The sequence below is a fragment of the Telopea speciosissima genome, chromosome 6 (assembly GCF_018873765.1).
Source record: "Telopea speciosissima isolate NSW1024214 ecotype Mountain lineage chromosome 6, Tspe_v1, whole genome shotgun sequence".
NCBI classification, from domain to species: Eukaryota; Viridiplantae; Streptophyta; class Magnoliopsida; order Proteales; family Proteaceae; genus Telopea; species Telopea speciosissima.
This window is the reverse complement of record NC_057921.1, coordinates 57,312,201-57,330,271: the sequence shown is the minus strand read 5'-3', so window position 1 is coordinate 57,330,271 and position 18,071 is coordinate 57,312,201. Positions and strand designations below refer to the sequence as shown.

The window sequence follows — 18,071 nt, the reverse complement described above, 5'->3', positions numbered from 1 at the left end:
GTGCCACTCACAAAGGGATGGAACCCACCCTAGGCAGCTGACCGAACACTCTACCTGGGTAGAATCCACCCTACTCTTGTGAGAGGCACAAGAAAAACGCACCAATCAGAAACCGCAGAGACGATAAAAATTCAGGGGTGGTATAGTTTTACAAACCATCCCAACCTCATCAAAACCCCATGAAACAAAACGGGGCCTTTAAGAATTTGGAGCTGTAGAATTATGGAGACTACGTACCAAGCACGTCAAAGTTTCCTCAACTCACCTCCAATATGATTTGGTCTGTTTTTCTTCAACTTAACTATTTAAAAAACGGGAAAATAAAATTTTCTTGTAGGTGACATAAATTACTTTTTATTAAATTTGTTTTTAATCATGCTCTCTTAATCCCATGTCTCCCTATTAACCTGACAGCATCTGCTGATCCAATCATTCCTTGTGATGAAAGCTTTGACAATGAATCATATGAGGCTGCATTTGAAGCGAATGTCGGGAGTTGATTCATTGGTAAGAACAATGCAAGGCCTTTCAATGGACAAGAACTGTTTTCTACTCTACTTGATATTAACACTTTCATTAGTCCTTTGATTTTATGAATATTCTTGAGCAAGATAGATTTAGATTTCTGTAGCTTATAGGCTGACTTAGAGAGCAAATTTGAGAAAAGCAGGCAAAATCTGTTAAACTTGGGTGTTGCTCTGTATTAATTGGTCAGTGGTTTTTTTATCTCATAATAAACATCATGGACCTAAATTTTCATTTTATTATAAAAAAAAAAGTCCCCAGCCTCCCCACTACATTGTGAAGCAATTCCACAATTACAGCTCCAGTTGCATGAGGTCCAGAGATCCTTCTCCAAGAGTACCTGGAGCACAAAAGGCCAGGCCCAGTGGAGAGAGAGAGAGAGAGGAAAACAGTTTTTTTCTCGCACAGGACATCTGCACCACCACCTCAAGTCATGTTCAAACAGTTCCAGGGGTTAATTTAGCCACTAAAAGAAATTATCAAAAGGTTGAAAGAGCACCACAAAGTGTGGAAACAGCCTAATGCATCCCATTACGCCAAAATGAGATTTGAGCCACAGAGATCCTTCTTATGAACCCCGACATGTTAAACCTAAATAGTCCATTTGATGGACTTTCTAGACCATCACCTGTGCAGCATCCAGAAAACCTTGCCAGATCCCCAGATCAGCTTTCTTTAATAGAACATCTAGACCACTTCAGGGCAGATGTCCCTTATGTCGAGGTTCAAGGATTAAGGATAAGCAAAATCCTGGTTTGCAACTCTATCAGTTAGTGCACAGCATCTTTGCCTGCCCTGGCCAACTTCAGCACCTGTTCAATGTCAGCTTGTTCGAAGTTGCAAAACAAACAGAACATGGCAAACCTATATATACAAAAAAGCACATGGCAAGTGGGGGAATGGCGGTGTACAGTACTAGTACTCTCACAGTGTAGCCCATTTTGCCAACAATCGAGCTATTTCACACCCACTACCCAAACTTGTACCACCTTCCCCTTCAACCTTGACCAAAGGAAAATCTAAAGACCATGGAAGAAAAAAAGAGCAGAAATCAAGCCAGCTACATTGAACAGAGATACACTTCACAGCTTACCTGGTAATGCCATGGATCTGATCTGGGACCATTATGGCGGTTAGGAAAAATAAATTTACAAGATCAGGTGGAAAAAAATTTTAACAGCCTAATGTCGGTGAGCATTAGGAATAAGAAGCCTATTATATGAACGTGATTAAAGCATTAGGAATAAGAAGCCTATCATATGAACGTGATTAAACAAACCTCAAAATAACTAAAATCCATAAATCATATCAGACCACCATGTGTTAGATGCAGTGGATTTTGAAAATCCTTCCTTGCATTCCTGGTCCTGGTCTGTATTACATCATCAGCCCAAACCAATGGTGGGTCCTACAACTACAACCAGGCTAAAGGAAGCCATGCATTTCTACACCACCAATCTAATTTTTGTTTGGCAAGATTTAAGAAGGGAAACACTAACAGAAACATCTCAAAACCAAATGGAAAGAAAGATGCTTCATATTAGAAAAACTATGTTGAGATAACGAATTATAGCTCGAAGGGATACACGTTAGAAGAGTCTTCTAAATGCATAACTGACATAGTGACCATACAAATCAGGAACCCTACACTACAAGGTCTACAGGGACAAACATGGTGAGTACCATAAAACTGCAACTCACTTGACAAAAGAATAAGCATCATTCTTACATGGAATATGAAGCCAGTGTATAGTTATCCAACAAACAACATGTATTTTCTCATTAACTCTTCAAGTGAAGATAAGCTGAACCTACTATGACTTTTCAGACAACTGAACAAAATATGCTTCCATTAAACCTTATCAGCAAGAGTAAATCTCCTTTACATTTCCCATGTAAGAAGTGTCATAGCGAAGCTATGTGTTGCAGAGATGAGGATGTTAAAATGGATGTGCAGCAAAACTAGGAAGGATAAAGTGAGGAACAAACGTATTAGAGCTGATATGAGATTTGCCCCCGATCAACGACAAGCTCAGAGAATGTCGTCTAAGGTGGTTTGGTCATGTGCAACGGAGGCCTGGGGACGCCGCAGTAAGGAGGAATGATTTGATTCCAATTGGAGGAGTTAAGAGAGCAGGGGCAGGCCTAAAATGACCAGGTGAGGTTGTGAAGAATGACATGCATAGTATGGGTCTTGTGCCAAGTATGACTTCAGATAGAGCCTATTGGAGGGCAATGATCCACGTTGCCGACAGTATGACTTCAGATAGAGCCTATTGGAGGGCAAGGATCCACGTTGCCGACACCATGTCGTTGAGATTTTCCTAATTTCCTGGGCTATCCTCTTTCCTCATACTTTCATTTTTCATTTTCCATTTATCACTTTTCATGTCTCATTTCGTCATTTTAATTCTTTATTCCTCTTACTTTCATTTCCCTTTGTACGGATCTCAGTTTTCCCTACTTTGTTTTGAAAGGATCCATGTAGCCGACCCCATTTAGTTGGGATAAGTCTGAGTTGTTATTGTTGTATTTCAAATCCCCTCGCACTTAAGGATACTAAAGTAATAGAATATATTTTCATCTACACAGCTTGTTCTACGAGGGGTAGATATTCAGAGGATAAAGTGGCGAAAAAATGGCTGGCATCCTCTATTACCAAAAAATTCAAAGAAACCACAAATCATCTACGTAATAGGACAAGGATGAAATTTCAACGGCATAACAGATATGCTCTCATGCAAGAATCTGAGTGGAAGCATGAAGCTTAGTGTTAAGCTTCCCACCTTCAAGAATCTATGTTGGACGTTAAAAGCTCATTAAATGAATCCAAGAAAGGAAGCAGCAGACTAACATATCTAATGATCACTATAAGAAATACCTAGCAATAATTTTGGGTCCAGGCCAAACAAAAACTCTACTCAACAGTTTTAAAAAATATTGTCATGCACAATGGGAAAATGGGATGAAAACAGAAAGGCAGAAAGAACATATTTTCTATAGGAAGCTCTACACTAGGGCATAGCCATGAGAGCACCATATTGTAAATCACAGCCAAATGAAAATGCAAAAACTGAATAAGACTCCATCCAGCACCATCAATGGGCATAGACTTCTATAACTAAAATTATGAACAAGATGCCGTTAGGGAAATGGCAGAAGTAACAAAGTCTTACAACATGCAACAAGATCAATACGGCAAGAATTCCAGGATATCATAAATAAGGATCAAACGCAACTAGTTTAACTATTTAGATACATAATAGTGTGCCAGACCATCCATTTCAGGATTCTTTCAGGGAAATCACATAGCCAGAGCTGTTTTTGATACTACAGAGAAAATATTCAACAATGATGGAACTCGAGGAAAAACATATTATACCTGCCAAGACCAGAATCATTGCCATGGAATATCAGAAATGGCTCCAGCAACGACATCAGATTTTTTTTCCTCTCCCCCCTCTTCTAGAGGCCAATACATACGTGACCAATTTGAATCCATCCGAAGGACGGAGGGGGGAGAGGGAGAATGACAAATCATCATTTAGGTCTTCTTTGACCCAAAATAAAACATCATTACTGAAGAGAAATCAAAGTTTCTCTTATATTTTTAAAGGGAAAATGTTTTATTTCTGGGAGCATAGCCTACGATAGCACTCCCCTATGTCTCACTGTCTCTTATCTCCTCCCCTCACCTGAAATGACCTCTCTACACCTGAAATGATTCCTTTCCAGGGGCAGTAATGGGGTGTTCCCTGCCGGTGTAGGCTACGCTCCTGGAAAGGAAACACTCACTCATTTTTAAAATAGAAAAACTTGAAAAGTGAGAGCAAAACTAAACACATACAACAAGCTATATACACAAATTACACTAATTCCGATAATAAACAGGTTTTGGGCAGATGCAAAGACTATACAAAACCTACTGATGATGGACCCTTCCTTGCGAGTTTCAGACCATTTTGCAATCTAGATTCAAAGAAAAATAATCATCATCAAGCATCTCAAGAAACAAATACCCAGAAGTTTCCCTTTCAGATGAAAGAGAAAATTTTGCATCAGATATTTTACCAAGTCGTCGAATACAGTTAACTTCTGTTGATACCTAACAGCATGAAAACATACTGTCCAGTTGGCAGCTGTAAATTTAAGTTGAACTTGTATATGCAAACTACTAAAAAAATAGCCAGCCTGTTCTGAATGTCTACACCAGTATTGGTTAAGCACAAGACAAAAATAGATAATTCATAGGTCACATCCAAAGCATCTACCATAGGACACATTCATCAAAGAGAAGGCATCATATAGGAATTCCTTGCACCAAAAAAAGCTGTGAGAAGAACAGTTATTTAGAGTCATACAGTGGAATGTACTAATTGTAACAAAAACTCACCCAGCCACCAACAGAACCACTCAGAATATTTCAAATGCTACTGGGGACCCACCGAAATGCTCAATTTTTAAAGTTAGGGCCTTAAAATGAAAGCCGGAGGAGAATAATAAGACATTAAATGTTTCAAAAACCACAAACCATAGTAGGTTTACACAGAAATTGCTCTTGGTACCTCAAAAATATCCTGTTCTTTTTACAAAATATTCTGTGGTTTCTGATAAGATTCAACAGCTGAGATTACATTCCAAGTTAAATCTTTTGAAGCACTTCCAAATCAACACTCAGAGGAGGAGGAGGGAGAGGGGGGGGAGAGAGTTATGGAAAGTTAAAAACAGGTGGTGAAAACTACTGCCAACAGAGTTGGACTTGTTATTGGTCCACCTTGCTGACCAAACAAATTAGATTCCTTAAACATCTCAACAGAGGATACTGCACTTCAAGCAAGTCATTGGAAGCACTTTCAAACAGAAATCAGAGGATCGCCCACCCCTCCTTTTAAGAGGGTTATGAGAAGTTGAAAAACAATGGTGATAGAAACTCCAATATTAGACTCTTATTGGTCCACCTGGTTGACCAGTAGTCAGTAGATGCCAACCAATACAATGTTGACTGATATATATTAGAGGGGAAGGCTATTAGTTAACAGAAAGCCATCAAAGTGCCATGAGTTGCTAAAGAAGCATCCTATGGGCACTGGGAACTCAATATAAAAGCAAGTATAAATGCATAAACAGTATGTTGCAAGCAACAATGGAGTTTGATGCCAAGAATTACCGATTACAAAACAGCTAATGTGTCTCCCAACCTGCCATATAAAAACTGGAAAGACACATTAGGCTAAAATTTACATATATCAGCATAATACCAAGGTCTATGAAAAGCATTGTAACAGGCTTTAAGTTACTTTCACATACCCAAAATCGCACAAGGTATGCTTAGACATGAAACTTCCACTCTGGATGAAGAGGCATGAATAACACAGCTTCAGGTGCGTTCTTACCAAGATAGAAATAAGAGCCTTACAATGGAAAAAAGTGTTATCACGGAAAACAAAAGTTAAGATATTGAAGGAAATAGTTAACTAATCCAAGTATGAGAAATAATCATCTCATATGATATATAAAAGCAAAAAACGTCAGTAAAGCTCTTCAATAAACTCCAAACATAACTATGAATGAAAAGTATTAGCATTTTAGCACTTAAGAGGCAACAATAGTCATCCACAAGGTGATGTAGTCCTGAGCCGAGATATGCTATTGGGAAGTTCTCCTCAGAGCTATTCCAATGTTATACTGAATGAACTGAAGCATTTGTTCCTCAAGTCTCTGCATGTCATAACAGCACAGCAAGGTTAAAGATATGAGTCCCAAACTTCCAACAAGTTGAAGTCATAGCAACAGTTCAGAAAACAGGTTCACAAGACCTCCAAGAAACCTCAAGCCTGTCAAAAAAAGGTACAAATATGACCAGAAAAATAGAGGTTAATGAATGATTGAAAAGTTGATAGAACAAAGTACATGGAAAAGCAAAACAATTTGATGGGAAAAAAAAAAAGAATAGTTCTGGTCAGCATTATGCTCGTCTCCCCATTAATCTTTGGCCGAGTAATGTCTCTGCTAATAAATAAATCAAACAGTTCAACCACCAGAACACAAAATAATAAACTACTCTGCCATAGTACTGCTGGATATCCATTTTTTTTCTCTCCCAAAATATGGAGTAGAAAAGAAATCTATTGACCCTAGATCTTTTATAGTTCAAGATTCCCAAATAAACCATAGTCTTTAACAGCTACTACAATGAACTGGAAGACGGGGGGGAAAGCAAAAGAATGTGGCACACTTACTTTTCAACCTGGAAAAACGATGGGAAGCTGAGCCATGTCATTTCATCTCTGCCATGAACTTCTCGTATTCAGATTCGGTACCATAAGTTGTCTGTTCTGTAGAGTTAACAGGTGGTGGCACTGGATTTGAAGCCCAAGGTGCACTTCCCAAATTCTGCGAATGATCCCCAGCTGGATGAGGCACAGGTGGCGGCACTGCACTGTAATAGGATGGATAAAAAGAGGATGGAGGATATGTAGGTTGAATATTTGGTGGCATCCCAGCTACCGAGTTTCCATAGACATTATTAGGCACAGATTGCACTAATGAATTATTTTGAGACTGCACTCCAGGAGGGAAACTTTGTTGTGCTTCACTAGAAGGCACACTCTGAGATGGAGCACCAGGGGGGGCAGAATGTGGAGGAGGAGGATATTGTGCACCATAAGGTGCAGACTGACCTTGGACAGGGGTGTACATACTTGAGCCAGGAGGTGGTGGAGCATAAGGAGCATAAGGAGGAGGTGGTGGTCCCCATGGAACTGGAGCACCCATGTAACCTCGAGGTGGAACATTCCCAGGAGGCCCACCGGCTGTAAATTGTTGAGAGGGGTATCCACCAGTCGCCTGATCTGAACCGGGGTAAGTGGGCATTGGTGGAGCCGGAGGACCTGGAGGTACAACAGGCTGAGGTGGTTTACCTGCAACTCTTACTGCTATTACTCTTCCCTCCAGACGATAACCATTCATACTAGTTGTAGCCTGATTGGCCTGAGAAATATCAGAGTACTTAACAAAACCATAACCTTTGCTTAATCCAGTCACCCGATCTTTAATAACCTTAGCCTGAACAATATCACCAAAAGGTGAAAACAATCGTATAAGAGCATCATCATCAAAATTCGGTGGCAGGTACCCAATGTACAAGTTTGTATCATCGTACTCCTTCTTAACTCCATTCGCACCCAACCCTGCTTGAGATATGTTCCCAATACCTCCAGCATTGTTGCCACTGGCCCAAGGAGGATTGCTTCCTGAGCTGTTCGAACCAAGAAGCGGTACTGACAAGTTTGGCTTCGTCAATGAATCAGGAGCAGACCCTCCAAGTTCTGCTAAGAAGTTCTGATACTCATCGTCCATTTTTTTGCCTGCTGTTCCTTTCATAGGACAATCTATAGTGGGGTGTCCTCCATCACCACATATTTTACAGAGTACATCACTCTTGAATGTTGAAGTACGAGCTGGACAGGCATACTGACGGTGACCAGGTTCACCACACAACCTACAAAACTCATCATCTCTAATAGTTCCATTCAAAGCAGCAAGTTCCCTGAGTTGTTGTCTCTTATGCTCATTGAGTCCTTCATCAACAGGCTGCAGCAACTTCTCAACCATCCCTGCAGCAGCCTCAAGTGCTTCCGGTGTCTCGGCTTCTACCAAGACATGCAAATCCTCATTCTCGGAAGGATCAGGTTTCAAGTCACGCTTCTGTTGCAACCTTCCTTCTTTAACCGATCCTTTACCTCGAATAACAATCTTCGCACCCGTCTCCTTCTCCATTCTCTTCTGTGTGTTTCCTCTTGGTCCAATGATAAGCCCTATAAAATTGTAACCCGGATACTCTTTCATGGGAATATAAAGCTTCTTGTGAAGCTTGGGAGGCCGGTAATCTGGTGGGGGTTTGAAAGCAGGATTCTTTTTTATTATTTGAGAGATAATCTCCCGCCTCTCTTCGGTAAGTTTTTCCCGGGCCCGGTACTCACGAGTATTTATACGATGACCCATGTTATCGTAAATGGGTTCAGGAGAAGGTGAACGGGCACCTTCGGGGCGATCATCTAAGAATGCACCCGACTGAGCAGACTGTAACAAACGATTTATCTCCATAAGTCTGGCATTTAAACGCTGGATTTCAGGGTCAAGATCAATACCTCCTGTGAGTTCTTTCATGAAGTCAGGCAGTTGGAGAACAGGCTTCGGTTCCTCCGCTGCCCATCTCGACTTCCTCTTACGAGTTCCATTACCAGGATCACCGTTTTGGTTATCAGACTCCGACGGAGGATCCCACCTACTGCGGCGCCTGCGTCTACTGCTGGTCTCTTCTTCTCCTCCAGACCAGTCTTTGTCGGTGCCGCTATGAGTGTTATTAATGCCACTATCGGACAACAAAGGCTTCTGGATCTCTGGTTTTGCTGCGTTCTGGATCTGATCAATGTTTCCATCAGTGTCCGGATCCAACGAAGATCTTTCTGCAACCACCGAAGCTCCATTTTCATGATTCTGAATTTCCGAAGAAAGATTTGGATCTTGATCTTCATAATTTGAAGGTATTAATTCCGAAGGGGGCACCTGGTTCTCACCATCGGCAAGATTTTCCGGAGGTGGAGGCGGAGGCGGTGGCGGGTATTGTTCGTACGGAACAATAGTTTCTTCAGGAGGCGGAGGATTTGGATCATCCAAAGCTAGGGTTTCGGGCGGTGCGGGAAAACCTTGATCTTGATCTTGATCATAAGAAGAATAGCCCTGCAAAGAAGATGGATTCAACGCAGAATAAGCTAGGGTTTCTGAAGATGATGGCGGAGGAACTGCGGGCGGTAGAGTGTCAAAGGTTGGAGTATTTGTTTGCAGAGAATCCATGAACGAAAAAGAGAAGACTCAAGCTATCGATAGGATTAAGGAATAAGAGAACATCAAAATCAGCTCCTTATCGCTGGCTAGATTTCGAGGCCAAAACCCTCAAAAGGTAACGAATACTCACTTTTGGGTGCACTACGGCCCTCTATATCTATAGACAGTCCCAACTCCTAACTCATTAGAGACTTACGAACCAACCGTGACGCTAACAAGGATTTAAAACACGTTATTACCCCTAAAATCAATCCGGGATAGGTCGCAAAAACCCTACAATCGGTCCTCTTGAAAACTCAGCGATTCTAGGGTTTTGAATCAAGAATCGGTTGTGTGAATAGCTGGTTTGGGAATCAGTCATGGCCGATCCTAATCGGTTGTGGGTTACACAACTAGGCAGTGATCTCTTGCCCTATTATTTTTTAGGAAAATATCTTTTAAACCGACAACGGATCGAGGACATACTAGCAGCACTCACTCTCTCTTTCTCTCTCCTTCTCACATAAAATGGCCTCTCTATCTCCTTGAGTGTATTGAAGTGTTATTGTTCTCTTAAAGAGAATCTTTTACTTCTCTTGGAAGAAAAATAATAGGCAATCGCTACCTAGATTAATGTCTAATATCCAACCATAAGATTGTGTTCGTGTCATAAAGGAATTTATTTGGCATTTTCTTATCAAAAAAATTATTTGGTATTTTTATTAAATAATCATATCACAATATTTATAGAAATAAAGAAAGATAGTATTAAATAAAAAGCAAGGGTAGAGCAATACCTTGGACATTCCACTATAAAAAAACATCACATGAGCAATTCAAAGACTTCATGCTGCAATTTTAACAAATGTACTCCCCCGACGTCGGATTCGGATAGCCTCCTAGCTCCTTTTCTTAGGGCAATTTATTATTTTAATAATTATTTTCTATTGGCTACACTAGGATACCAAGTTGGGGGTAGAAAAGTTTCTTCAAAGGAAAGAAAGTCGTTCAAAGTGGACTTTGTTTATTTTTTGGTATACCTTTAAGGTGGGCTCTGTTGGCAGTGCAAATATTGATGGTTGGTGTGATCAATGGGTTCCTACCATTATGATAACACCTCTGCGGCCACAAGTCATCAATGTCACCAAAGTCTCACAACTTATTGATCAAGGAACTCTGGTTTGGCATCAGGATATTCTTGCAAGACTCCTTAACCCTTAGTGATATTCGGGAGATGATGAAGATTGACTTATCTTTGTTCCCTTATGAAGATAAGCTTGAATGGATTGCAAGCAAAAATGAGGTGTATTCGTTTAAAAGTGCATATCATGTTCTATCAAACCAAATTTATGAAAACAAATCACTTGAAGTTTCTTCTTCACGTATATACTTGTGGAAATTTGTCACTGAAGTTGTTTGAAAGAGTATACGATCTTGCCCTACACTTCCCAAGATTCAACGATTTTTATGGCGATCGAGTTTGTGCTTTGGGACTTGCAGTTGTAGATGCTCTTCGTTGTCGTGTATTAATGTTGAGCCCCATTGTGGACAATGTGGTGACCATGAAATAATATCCTATATTATTTTGGAATGTCCTTTCCATAGGGCAATATGATTTGAAAGTGTGTGGGGAATAGGGATATGCAACCCCCACTCTGGAAACTCCTTGCCTTTCTACATGGATTTTAGGATGGCAATAGTGCATATATGGAGTTCCAATCTATTCAATCTGCCAGGCTGTATAGTGTATGATAGTGTCTCCCTGTGTCTATCTCTCTCCTCTCTTCTATGAAATAACATATATACCCCTTAGGATGGGAGGAGAGAGATGGACACAGGGAGCCGGGCGCTAGTCTATACTATGCAACCAACAAGAGAACTCAATCTTCCCCCCCCCCCCCCAATAAAAAAAAAAAAAAGCTTCAATAACAATCAATATCATTCAGCTCAAGAGGACCCTAAACCAATTGGTAACTGTTGATACAAAGTTGAACTTAGGCTATCAAATAATTAATATACATGTTAAACCTAAGCTTTCTTTTCGAATTTTAAGACATCTTTAGATGTGCTCATGATATCCTCCCTAGCAAACTTGGGATCAAACTTACTCCAGATTTTGGGATTAGGGTCAAACCAAAATCATTTAAACCAATTTAATTTGTAAATTGTGATCTATCACCAAAAAAAAAATTACATTATTATTTTTTATTCAATTGCACATAATGCTATATTAGTTCTCAGTTGCCCAAAATCCATGAAAAGCGAAGGGAAAATTCAAGTGTTTTGGAACTTCAAGCCTTGCTACTAGTGCATCAACTTCCCCAATCCGCTTAGCATTTAAAACCACAAGATAGCACTTCTGTATCGAAACTGCATACTGCATACTCAAAAAGAAAAGAGGTATTAAATGACATAATTCATAGCAAAGTTTTAGGGGTTTTTTTTTGTTTTTTTGTTTTTTAAATATAGCTACAATGTAAATCAGAGTTACAATTATGAATTGGCCCTTGATCAAAGTAGAGTTTAACCATTACTACTTGATTAGATCTCCATTATTGTGTTAACACAAAGATATGTGTAGAAACCTTTCTTTCTTCTCCTCTCAATGAGAAGGTCGAAGTAGAGTTAAGTAGTGCCACCATCTTTTGTTTACAAGTGTACCCTCATACTTAATTTTGAAGTAAATTTTGTTAGCAATTTAAGCTACTTATGATAAGGGGAGTGAAAACTATATATAGTTCACAAGGCACAAAATTGATTACCATGTATCTCACCTCCACCACCAGAAGATAACCATTGTCTTCTTCACTCCCATTGTGCACAAAAACAGGCTCACCAATGAATCGTCGACTTCCCACAGACCATGTGGAGACTGCTTTGGTTGAGAGATTTGATTTTATCACGGTATCAAATGGAAAATATGGAAATATTCTACGAGAATCAGAAGAAGTTGATGCATAAAGGTAGGTGTTTCCATGACCAGTGAAGGTTGGATTGACAACAGGGAAGTCCGATGGCCTACTCCAATGGTTTAAGGGCTCCACTAAACATTTTTGTTGGAGTCCATTAGCATCCAATTTTATAGATACCTGCATTATAGAACACTCATAAAGAATGAGATAGATGTTATATAATCAAATCTATAGCTTTCAAAATTCTCTTATTCAAAGTTTTAGTGGAGTATAGCGTTTCATTATTTGCCACTTGATAGTACATGGGTTAATCCTGTGATAGTGGACCTCACATACATCACAATTGATTCAACGTTTTAGTAAAGTTATCAAAATTCCATCAAATGGAGATCGAATATAAAATACATAATGACATCATTTGTAATTTTAGTTACTTCATGTACTTATTTTAAGCTGAAATTGTACCAATGAGATGTTTGGCCGGACCTCTATCATATGGACTAACTCATGTATTGTCATGTGGCAAATAGTGAAGCGTTCTGCTTCACTAGGCATAGTGTCTCCTAATTTTAATTTAATTTTTCTTTTTTTTTCAAAAAAAAAATCAGATTTTCAATCATTTGATTTTGACTATGACATAAATGAAAATGATTGTAATTGTTAAGCATCTTTTGAGAGAGAGAGAGAGAGAGAACCTTAATCAGGTGTGGTAATAATTCCTCTTCACCTTCTCTAGCATTCATGAAAGAAGGATCCAGTTTGCCACTTTGCCAATTATATCCTGTCCAAATGTTAGTTTTGTCCATGCTGTTATATCGCAAGTTGATTAGTTTAAGGTTGCGTTTGGTACAAATTCTCGAAATAAATTTTGAGTCTAGAACGCATTTTAAAACCTAATTCTTCTCTATTTTCTTACTTCATAATACATTCTAGACCCAAAATTTATTTAAAAAATACATACGCCATAAATGTAGTGAACTAAGTAGAAATTTTCCAAAACACAATAAAAGGTAACTTACCAAACATTTCTATAAAATTAAACCATTGGTAAGAGCAAGTGACAGCTTGTACTTGAACTTCTAAGACCCCATTCTTATCCTTTTGCTCAAAAGCATTGCCCACATGTAGAAGCCATATCTGTAAAGGAGCTTCAATAGGCACCCTCCAATTTCGACCTTTGTTAACTGAATTAAGTGATCGAGGAAGCAAATATATAGGTGTTGTGCTCTTGCTTGGGTTTACTGACAAGGCAGAGATCATTGGAGATAACCCTAATACTGCTCTCATTGACCCTGAAAATTGTCTCTATTATTTTGAATAATAGTGGTTTTTATTCTAAGCAAGTTAAGAGTTAAATGTAAATGATGTAACAATGATGATAGTTGGAGAAAATGTAAGATTTACTTAGGTAAATTGACATAAATTTAATATATTTCACTCAAATAAATTTGAATTAAATAATGATTCTCTCATTGGGTTGGCCACATCACACCATGTTTCGAGCTATTGATTTTATTAATTTTGATCATATCTTATCAAATATCCAATGGATTTGGATGAAATTTGTAAATACATTTCATATAGTCCCGTTATTGTACTCTTTCAGCTGATCCCTGGAATTAATCTACAAATTTTGTATTAAATGGAGCTTAGGAAGCAACAATCTTCGGAGATGAATTGCAGAAGTTTTTCTTGGGGAACTTGCAGCTCTTAATTTTGTGAATGTTTGGTTTGAGTTTGTATATTGTAGTAGTAGATGTTGTTCATGAGATGTTCGATAAAATGCTTGAATCATGCATTGTAAGATAATAAAATAATAAATAAAAAGAGAAATATTTTCTATGGGAGAATGTACTACCACGCCCAGACACAAAGGGGACAAAATGACTGCCCCACCCCTCATGAAAGGATAATTTGCCTACCCAGTTGATGCTCTCACTCTCGCTCCTATTGACCCCGCATGTGCAAGGGTCATGCTCCCCACATAAAGAACTTTTGCCCATAAAAAAATACATTTTAACTAAACATCTATACAAAGATACAAAACAAAATCAACTCAACACTAGATTATTTTTTATCCAACGAAAATTGGTGCTGCCCCAATTGTAAACACAGAGGGGAAAAGGATTATTCCAAGTTTGTGCCTACGATTGGGGGTAACAAGAACATGATTGCAATCGAATTTTTTCCGTTTTTTATCAGACAAGAACCAAAAGATAAAATATAAAAAAGTTAAGGGAGAATGTTCTCTGTGCCGGGGGGCTGCGCCCAGACACATGAGGGTGGGCGCAATGACTACCCTACCCCCCTAAGTGGCAGATCCATGTGTCTAAGCGTAGCCTGCACTACGGCACAGAAAACATGAGCCCAAAAATTAAATATCCATGCACGTAAGGAAAATTCGATATTACCGGCTCCATCTATCTTGACACGATTGCCGAACAAAATGTAGTGGGAGTTAGTGAAAGCCCAATCATGGATCATCAAGTGATCTGGGATGTTGAACTCTTGCTTTTGCAATAGATTAAAATTTATATCGAATTCTACAAGAAAAAAATAATCCGTGTAAGTGAGAATAACAAATGACACAAATAAATAAGTAGACATATATAATTCCAAAAAGCATAAAACTTATTTTTGGTTTTGTGTTTGAATGGATTAATGGTTGAACAAGTTTTAGTAATACCTGTAAAAAAACAAAAAAAACAAAAAAACCAAAGGTAGACCAGCACTCCAAGGCATGAGCATGGTTATAAATATTGGTGTCGGATCGGTTATATTGACTGTGCCTGATACCGGCCAATATCAAACCGGAAAATCCTGTATGGGTGAATTGGTTTATTTAGTGGTAAATCTATCTAAGAAACAAAAATTTTTTTTTTATTGAAATTGGTGATAAAATCGTCCGACACAATATGATACAGCCGTTATATATCAGTATCGGCATCAGCCAAGACCGATACGAATATGTCTACTAATATTTATAACCATGGTCATGAGTTGAACACATCATGTAAATTGTCCTTATAATATTACTAGTGGACAAGTGAGCTTGCTTTGGTGCAACGGTTAAGTTGCACTATTGCAACCATCAAGTTATAAGTTCGAAACATGGAAACAATCTCTCACTGAAGCAGGGGGTAAAGTTGCATACATTTACCCCTCCCAAACCCTACAATAGCAAGAGCCTCGTGCACTAGGATACTCTTTTTAATATGTATTAGTAGACAAGAGATGTGGAAGGTCCATGGGTTGAAGCTAGGGGTATAAGTTTGGCCCTGTGAACCTGAGCTTGTACAAGGCCTGTACTAGGTTTTTCAGTCTGCAGGGCAAACCTGAGCTAAGATTTTTAAGCCCATCTCGGCCTAGCCCGAACCCAATTTTATATAACTATATAAATTATTTCATATTATATTTAAAGCTTTAACTGATGATGTCTCATTTTTCATTTTTTTAAAAAGGGTCAATCACAAATTGGGCTTAATTTCACCCTAGTTGAAGCTTTTAGGTCCATGAAGTACTGATTCTTTCTATTTTTTAACATTATAATTGTAAAGAGTAATAAGAAGGCAAAAGATTAGAGTGCATACATGGAAGCTTAATTATCATATTGTGACCTTTGTTTAGTCAGAAATATATACCATAGAAAGTGAAATTGTTGCGAGGTAGAAGCATATCCTCTGCATTGCATGACAAGATCAGCAATCTCTTACGTTCAGCATCGATCTTGTAGTGAGACAACAAGCGTTTTGGAGGCATCTTAAACACTCCTGAGCACATTAGCAAAAGAATAAAAGAAAAATGTTACAATTCATTATCAAGTGTTTGTAGTCCAACGGTTAGGATAATTGCCTTCCAAGCAATAGACCCGGGTTCGACTCCCGGCAGACGCATTTCTTTTTTTTTTTTTTGGTAAACACTATAATTTTCTTTAAAATTAGTAAAAACGGTACGTACCGTACAGAATTGGCTTTAACAAGAGAGCTGCAACATCCCATACATCGCCATTGGAGTTACTTATAAAAGGCAACGAATCACAGCCATCCAACGGGTTGAACATCCCAATAGTATCCAACGTCGTAGGTTCGATCTCATAAGGTTGACCACCCTCCCAAAGACAAAGCAAACGTTTTCCCCATTTCAAAACGGTTGTATTCGCAACATTCTTCATCACCTTCGTATTCAATATCTTCTTCCCTCCCCTCAACACAGAAAAAGGCCCTCGATGTGTAAACCTCCAGCTGCCGGTCTCCCGGTCACGTTCTTCTCTCTGAGCTTCCGTCTCAACGTACCGAGCCATGAACCTAACTTCGCCTTTCTGTCCATCAATGGTGAAGGCTCGGAGATAGCCATGTCCGTCGAGAGGGTGAACGGTTGAGCCGTGATCATCAGAGAATAAACCTGGTCCGATCAGGTAATATGTTCCGGATGGGAAATCGTGAGGGATTGAACCGTCGATGATACGAAGGACGACCGGTTCAACACACTCGGAACGTTGAGAGGTGAACAGAAGCTGGTAGTCTTGGAATGCTGTGACTGCTTCGTCAACTATGGGTGATGACAAGTGGGTTTGGGGTGCGGTGATAGTGGCTTCCCAGCGTATTTTAGCGGGTGAAGTTGACCGTGATATTCTCGCCTGGTTTAGTTTTGCCGATGAGATCAGGAGTTTCGACCTCACAGGGATGGCTTTGAAGTGGTAAGCCGCCGTCGCCTGGGATTGCATCATTGCATGTCGTGCTGCAAATGCCTTTGTTGCTGTGGTCACGTTAATACTTATAGAACTCCACTTTGAAATTAGCCTTCTACTTCTATTGAAGTTACGGATATGCCATTTCACAGTATAAACGGTACGGGTGTGTTGAACTAGGGGTTTTTTGTTTGTCTCATGCAATGTGTCCGGCCCAAACCCGGATTTTAATTCTCTCCAATTCCTAAAGCTGTGTAGTGCGGTAGTGTTAGGTGGAGATGTTGATACCTGGTAGGTCGGACATCCAACGTTTTGAGCTCAACATAAGTCAATAAGTTCAAACCGTTGGATGTCCGAGTTGCCACGTGTCGACATCTCCACCTAGCACTGCACAATCAGAGAGGATTATTTTCCGCCCAAACCCCGACTGGCTATTAATGGACAAACAACTAGTTAGCATACCTAAGTAGAGTCCATTTACAATTGGGTGCTCTCCAATTTGGATCCTTTATTGCCACCTGCCTGTCCTACGTTGTGCTGCACAAATACAGCAAGGCGCGCAATTATCGCCTTACCCCTGCCCGAGCGCCTTGCCCAAGTGGGGGTAAGGGGATAATTGCGCGCCTTGCTGTGTTTGCGCAGCACGGCACAAGACGGGCATGCAGTAATAGAGGATATGGATCCAATGCTTTTGGTCTCTAGCGCAAACAAGTCTTTTTATGTGATCATGTGAAGGAACCATATTATTTATGATCAACCATAATGAGCCATTGATGCAATGAATGCACTCCATGGCTAAGAATAGGAGGACAATTTAGTTCTACATCAATGGTCAAGTAGTGTACATAGTTTGGCTTATGATTTTGGGAAGGTCTTCTCTATTCAGAAGCTCGGGCTTTTGGATTGAGTAATTAAGTGGTATTAGAGTAGGTTGATCATGCATGGCCATGTGGGGGCCATGGCCCAAAGATTGGGGGGGGGGGATTGTTGTAGTAATTACACTCCATGGTCATGAATAGGAGGACAGTTTAGTCTCATATTGGTCGGGTAATATATTAGTAAACGACAGTTTTGACTTATGACATCGAAAAGAGCTTCTCCATCCTGAACTTCAAACTTTT

General features: G+C 39.5%; 2 protein-coding genes and 1 non-coding gene across 3 annotated transcripts; 1 reads left to right on the top strand and 2 right to left on the bottom strand.

The window, feature by feature from the left end:
* Positions 1-5,888: 5,888 nt before the first annotated feature.
* On the bottom strand, positions 5,889-9,466 carry LOC122664224 (splicing factor-like protein 1). Its single transcript, XM_043859951.1, has 2 exons — positions 6,765-9,466; positions 5,889-6,359 (listed from the first exon to the last, which is right to left on the bottom strand). Exon 1 carries the CDS (start codon positions 9,379-9,381, stop codon positions 6,802-6,804), a length of 2,580 nt encoding a protein of 859 aa, XP_043715886.1. The 5' UTR covers positions 9,382-9,466; the 3' UTR covers positions 5,889-6,359; positions 6,765-6,801.
* Positions 9,467-11,581: 2,115 nt separating this feature from the next.
* LOC122665972 (carotenoid cleavage dioxygenase 7, chloroplastic) lies at positions 11,582-16,995 on the bottom strand. Its single transcript, XM_043862091.1, has 7 exons — positions 16,221-16,995; positions 15,905-16,033; positions 14,675-14,806; positions 13,283-13,555; positions 12,959-13,044; positions 12,126-12,440; positions 11,582-11,728 (listed from the first exon to the last, which is right to left on the bottom strand). Exons 1-7 carry the CDS (start codon positions 16,987-16,989, stop codon positions 11,582-11,584), a joined length of 1,851 nt encoding a protein of 616 aa, XP_043718026.1. The 5' UTR covers positions 16,990-16,995.
* On the top strand, positions 16,085-16,156 carry TRNAG-UCC. The gene has a single exon. It is a non-coding gene; the product is annotated as a tRNA-Gly (tRNA).
* Positions 16,996-18,071: the final 1,076 nt, after the last annotated feature.

Bases quoted from the DNA above. Each gene is read 5' to 3' on its own strand.
- LOC122664224 (XM_043859951.1), bottom strand. From the start codon at position 9,381: ATGGATTCTCTGCAAACAAATACTCCAACCTTTGACACTCTACCGCCC.
- LOC122665972 (XM_043862091.1), bottom strand. From the start codon at position 16,989: ATGATGCAATCCCAGGCGACGGCGGCTTACCACTTCAAAGCCATCCCT. The intron at 14,807-15,904 runs GTATATATTTCT...TTTTTCTTGTAG, and splicing joins CAACAATTTCACTTTCTATG to AATTCGATATAAATTTTAAT. The intron at 13,045-13,282 runs GTAAGTTACCTT...ACATTTGGACAG, and splicing joins TAATTTTATAGAAATGTTTG to GATATAATTGGCAAAGTGGC.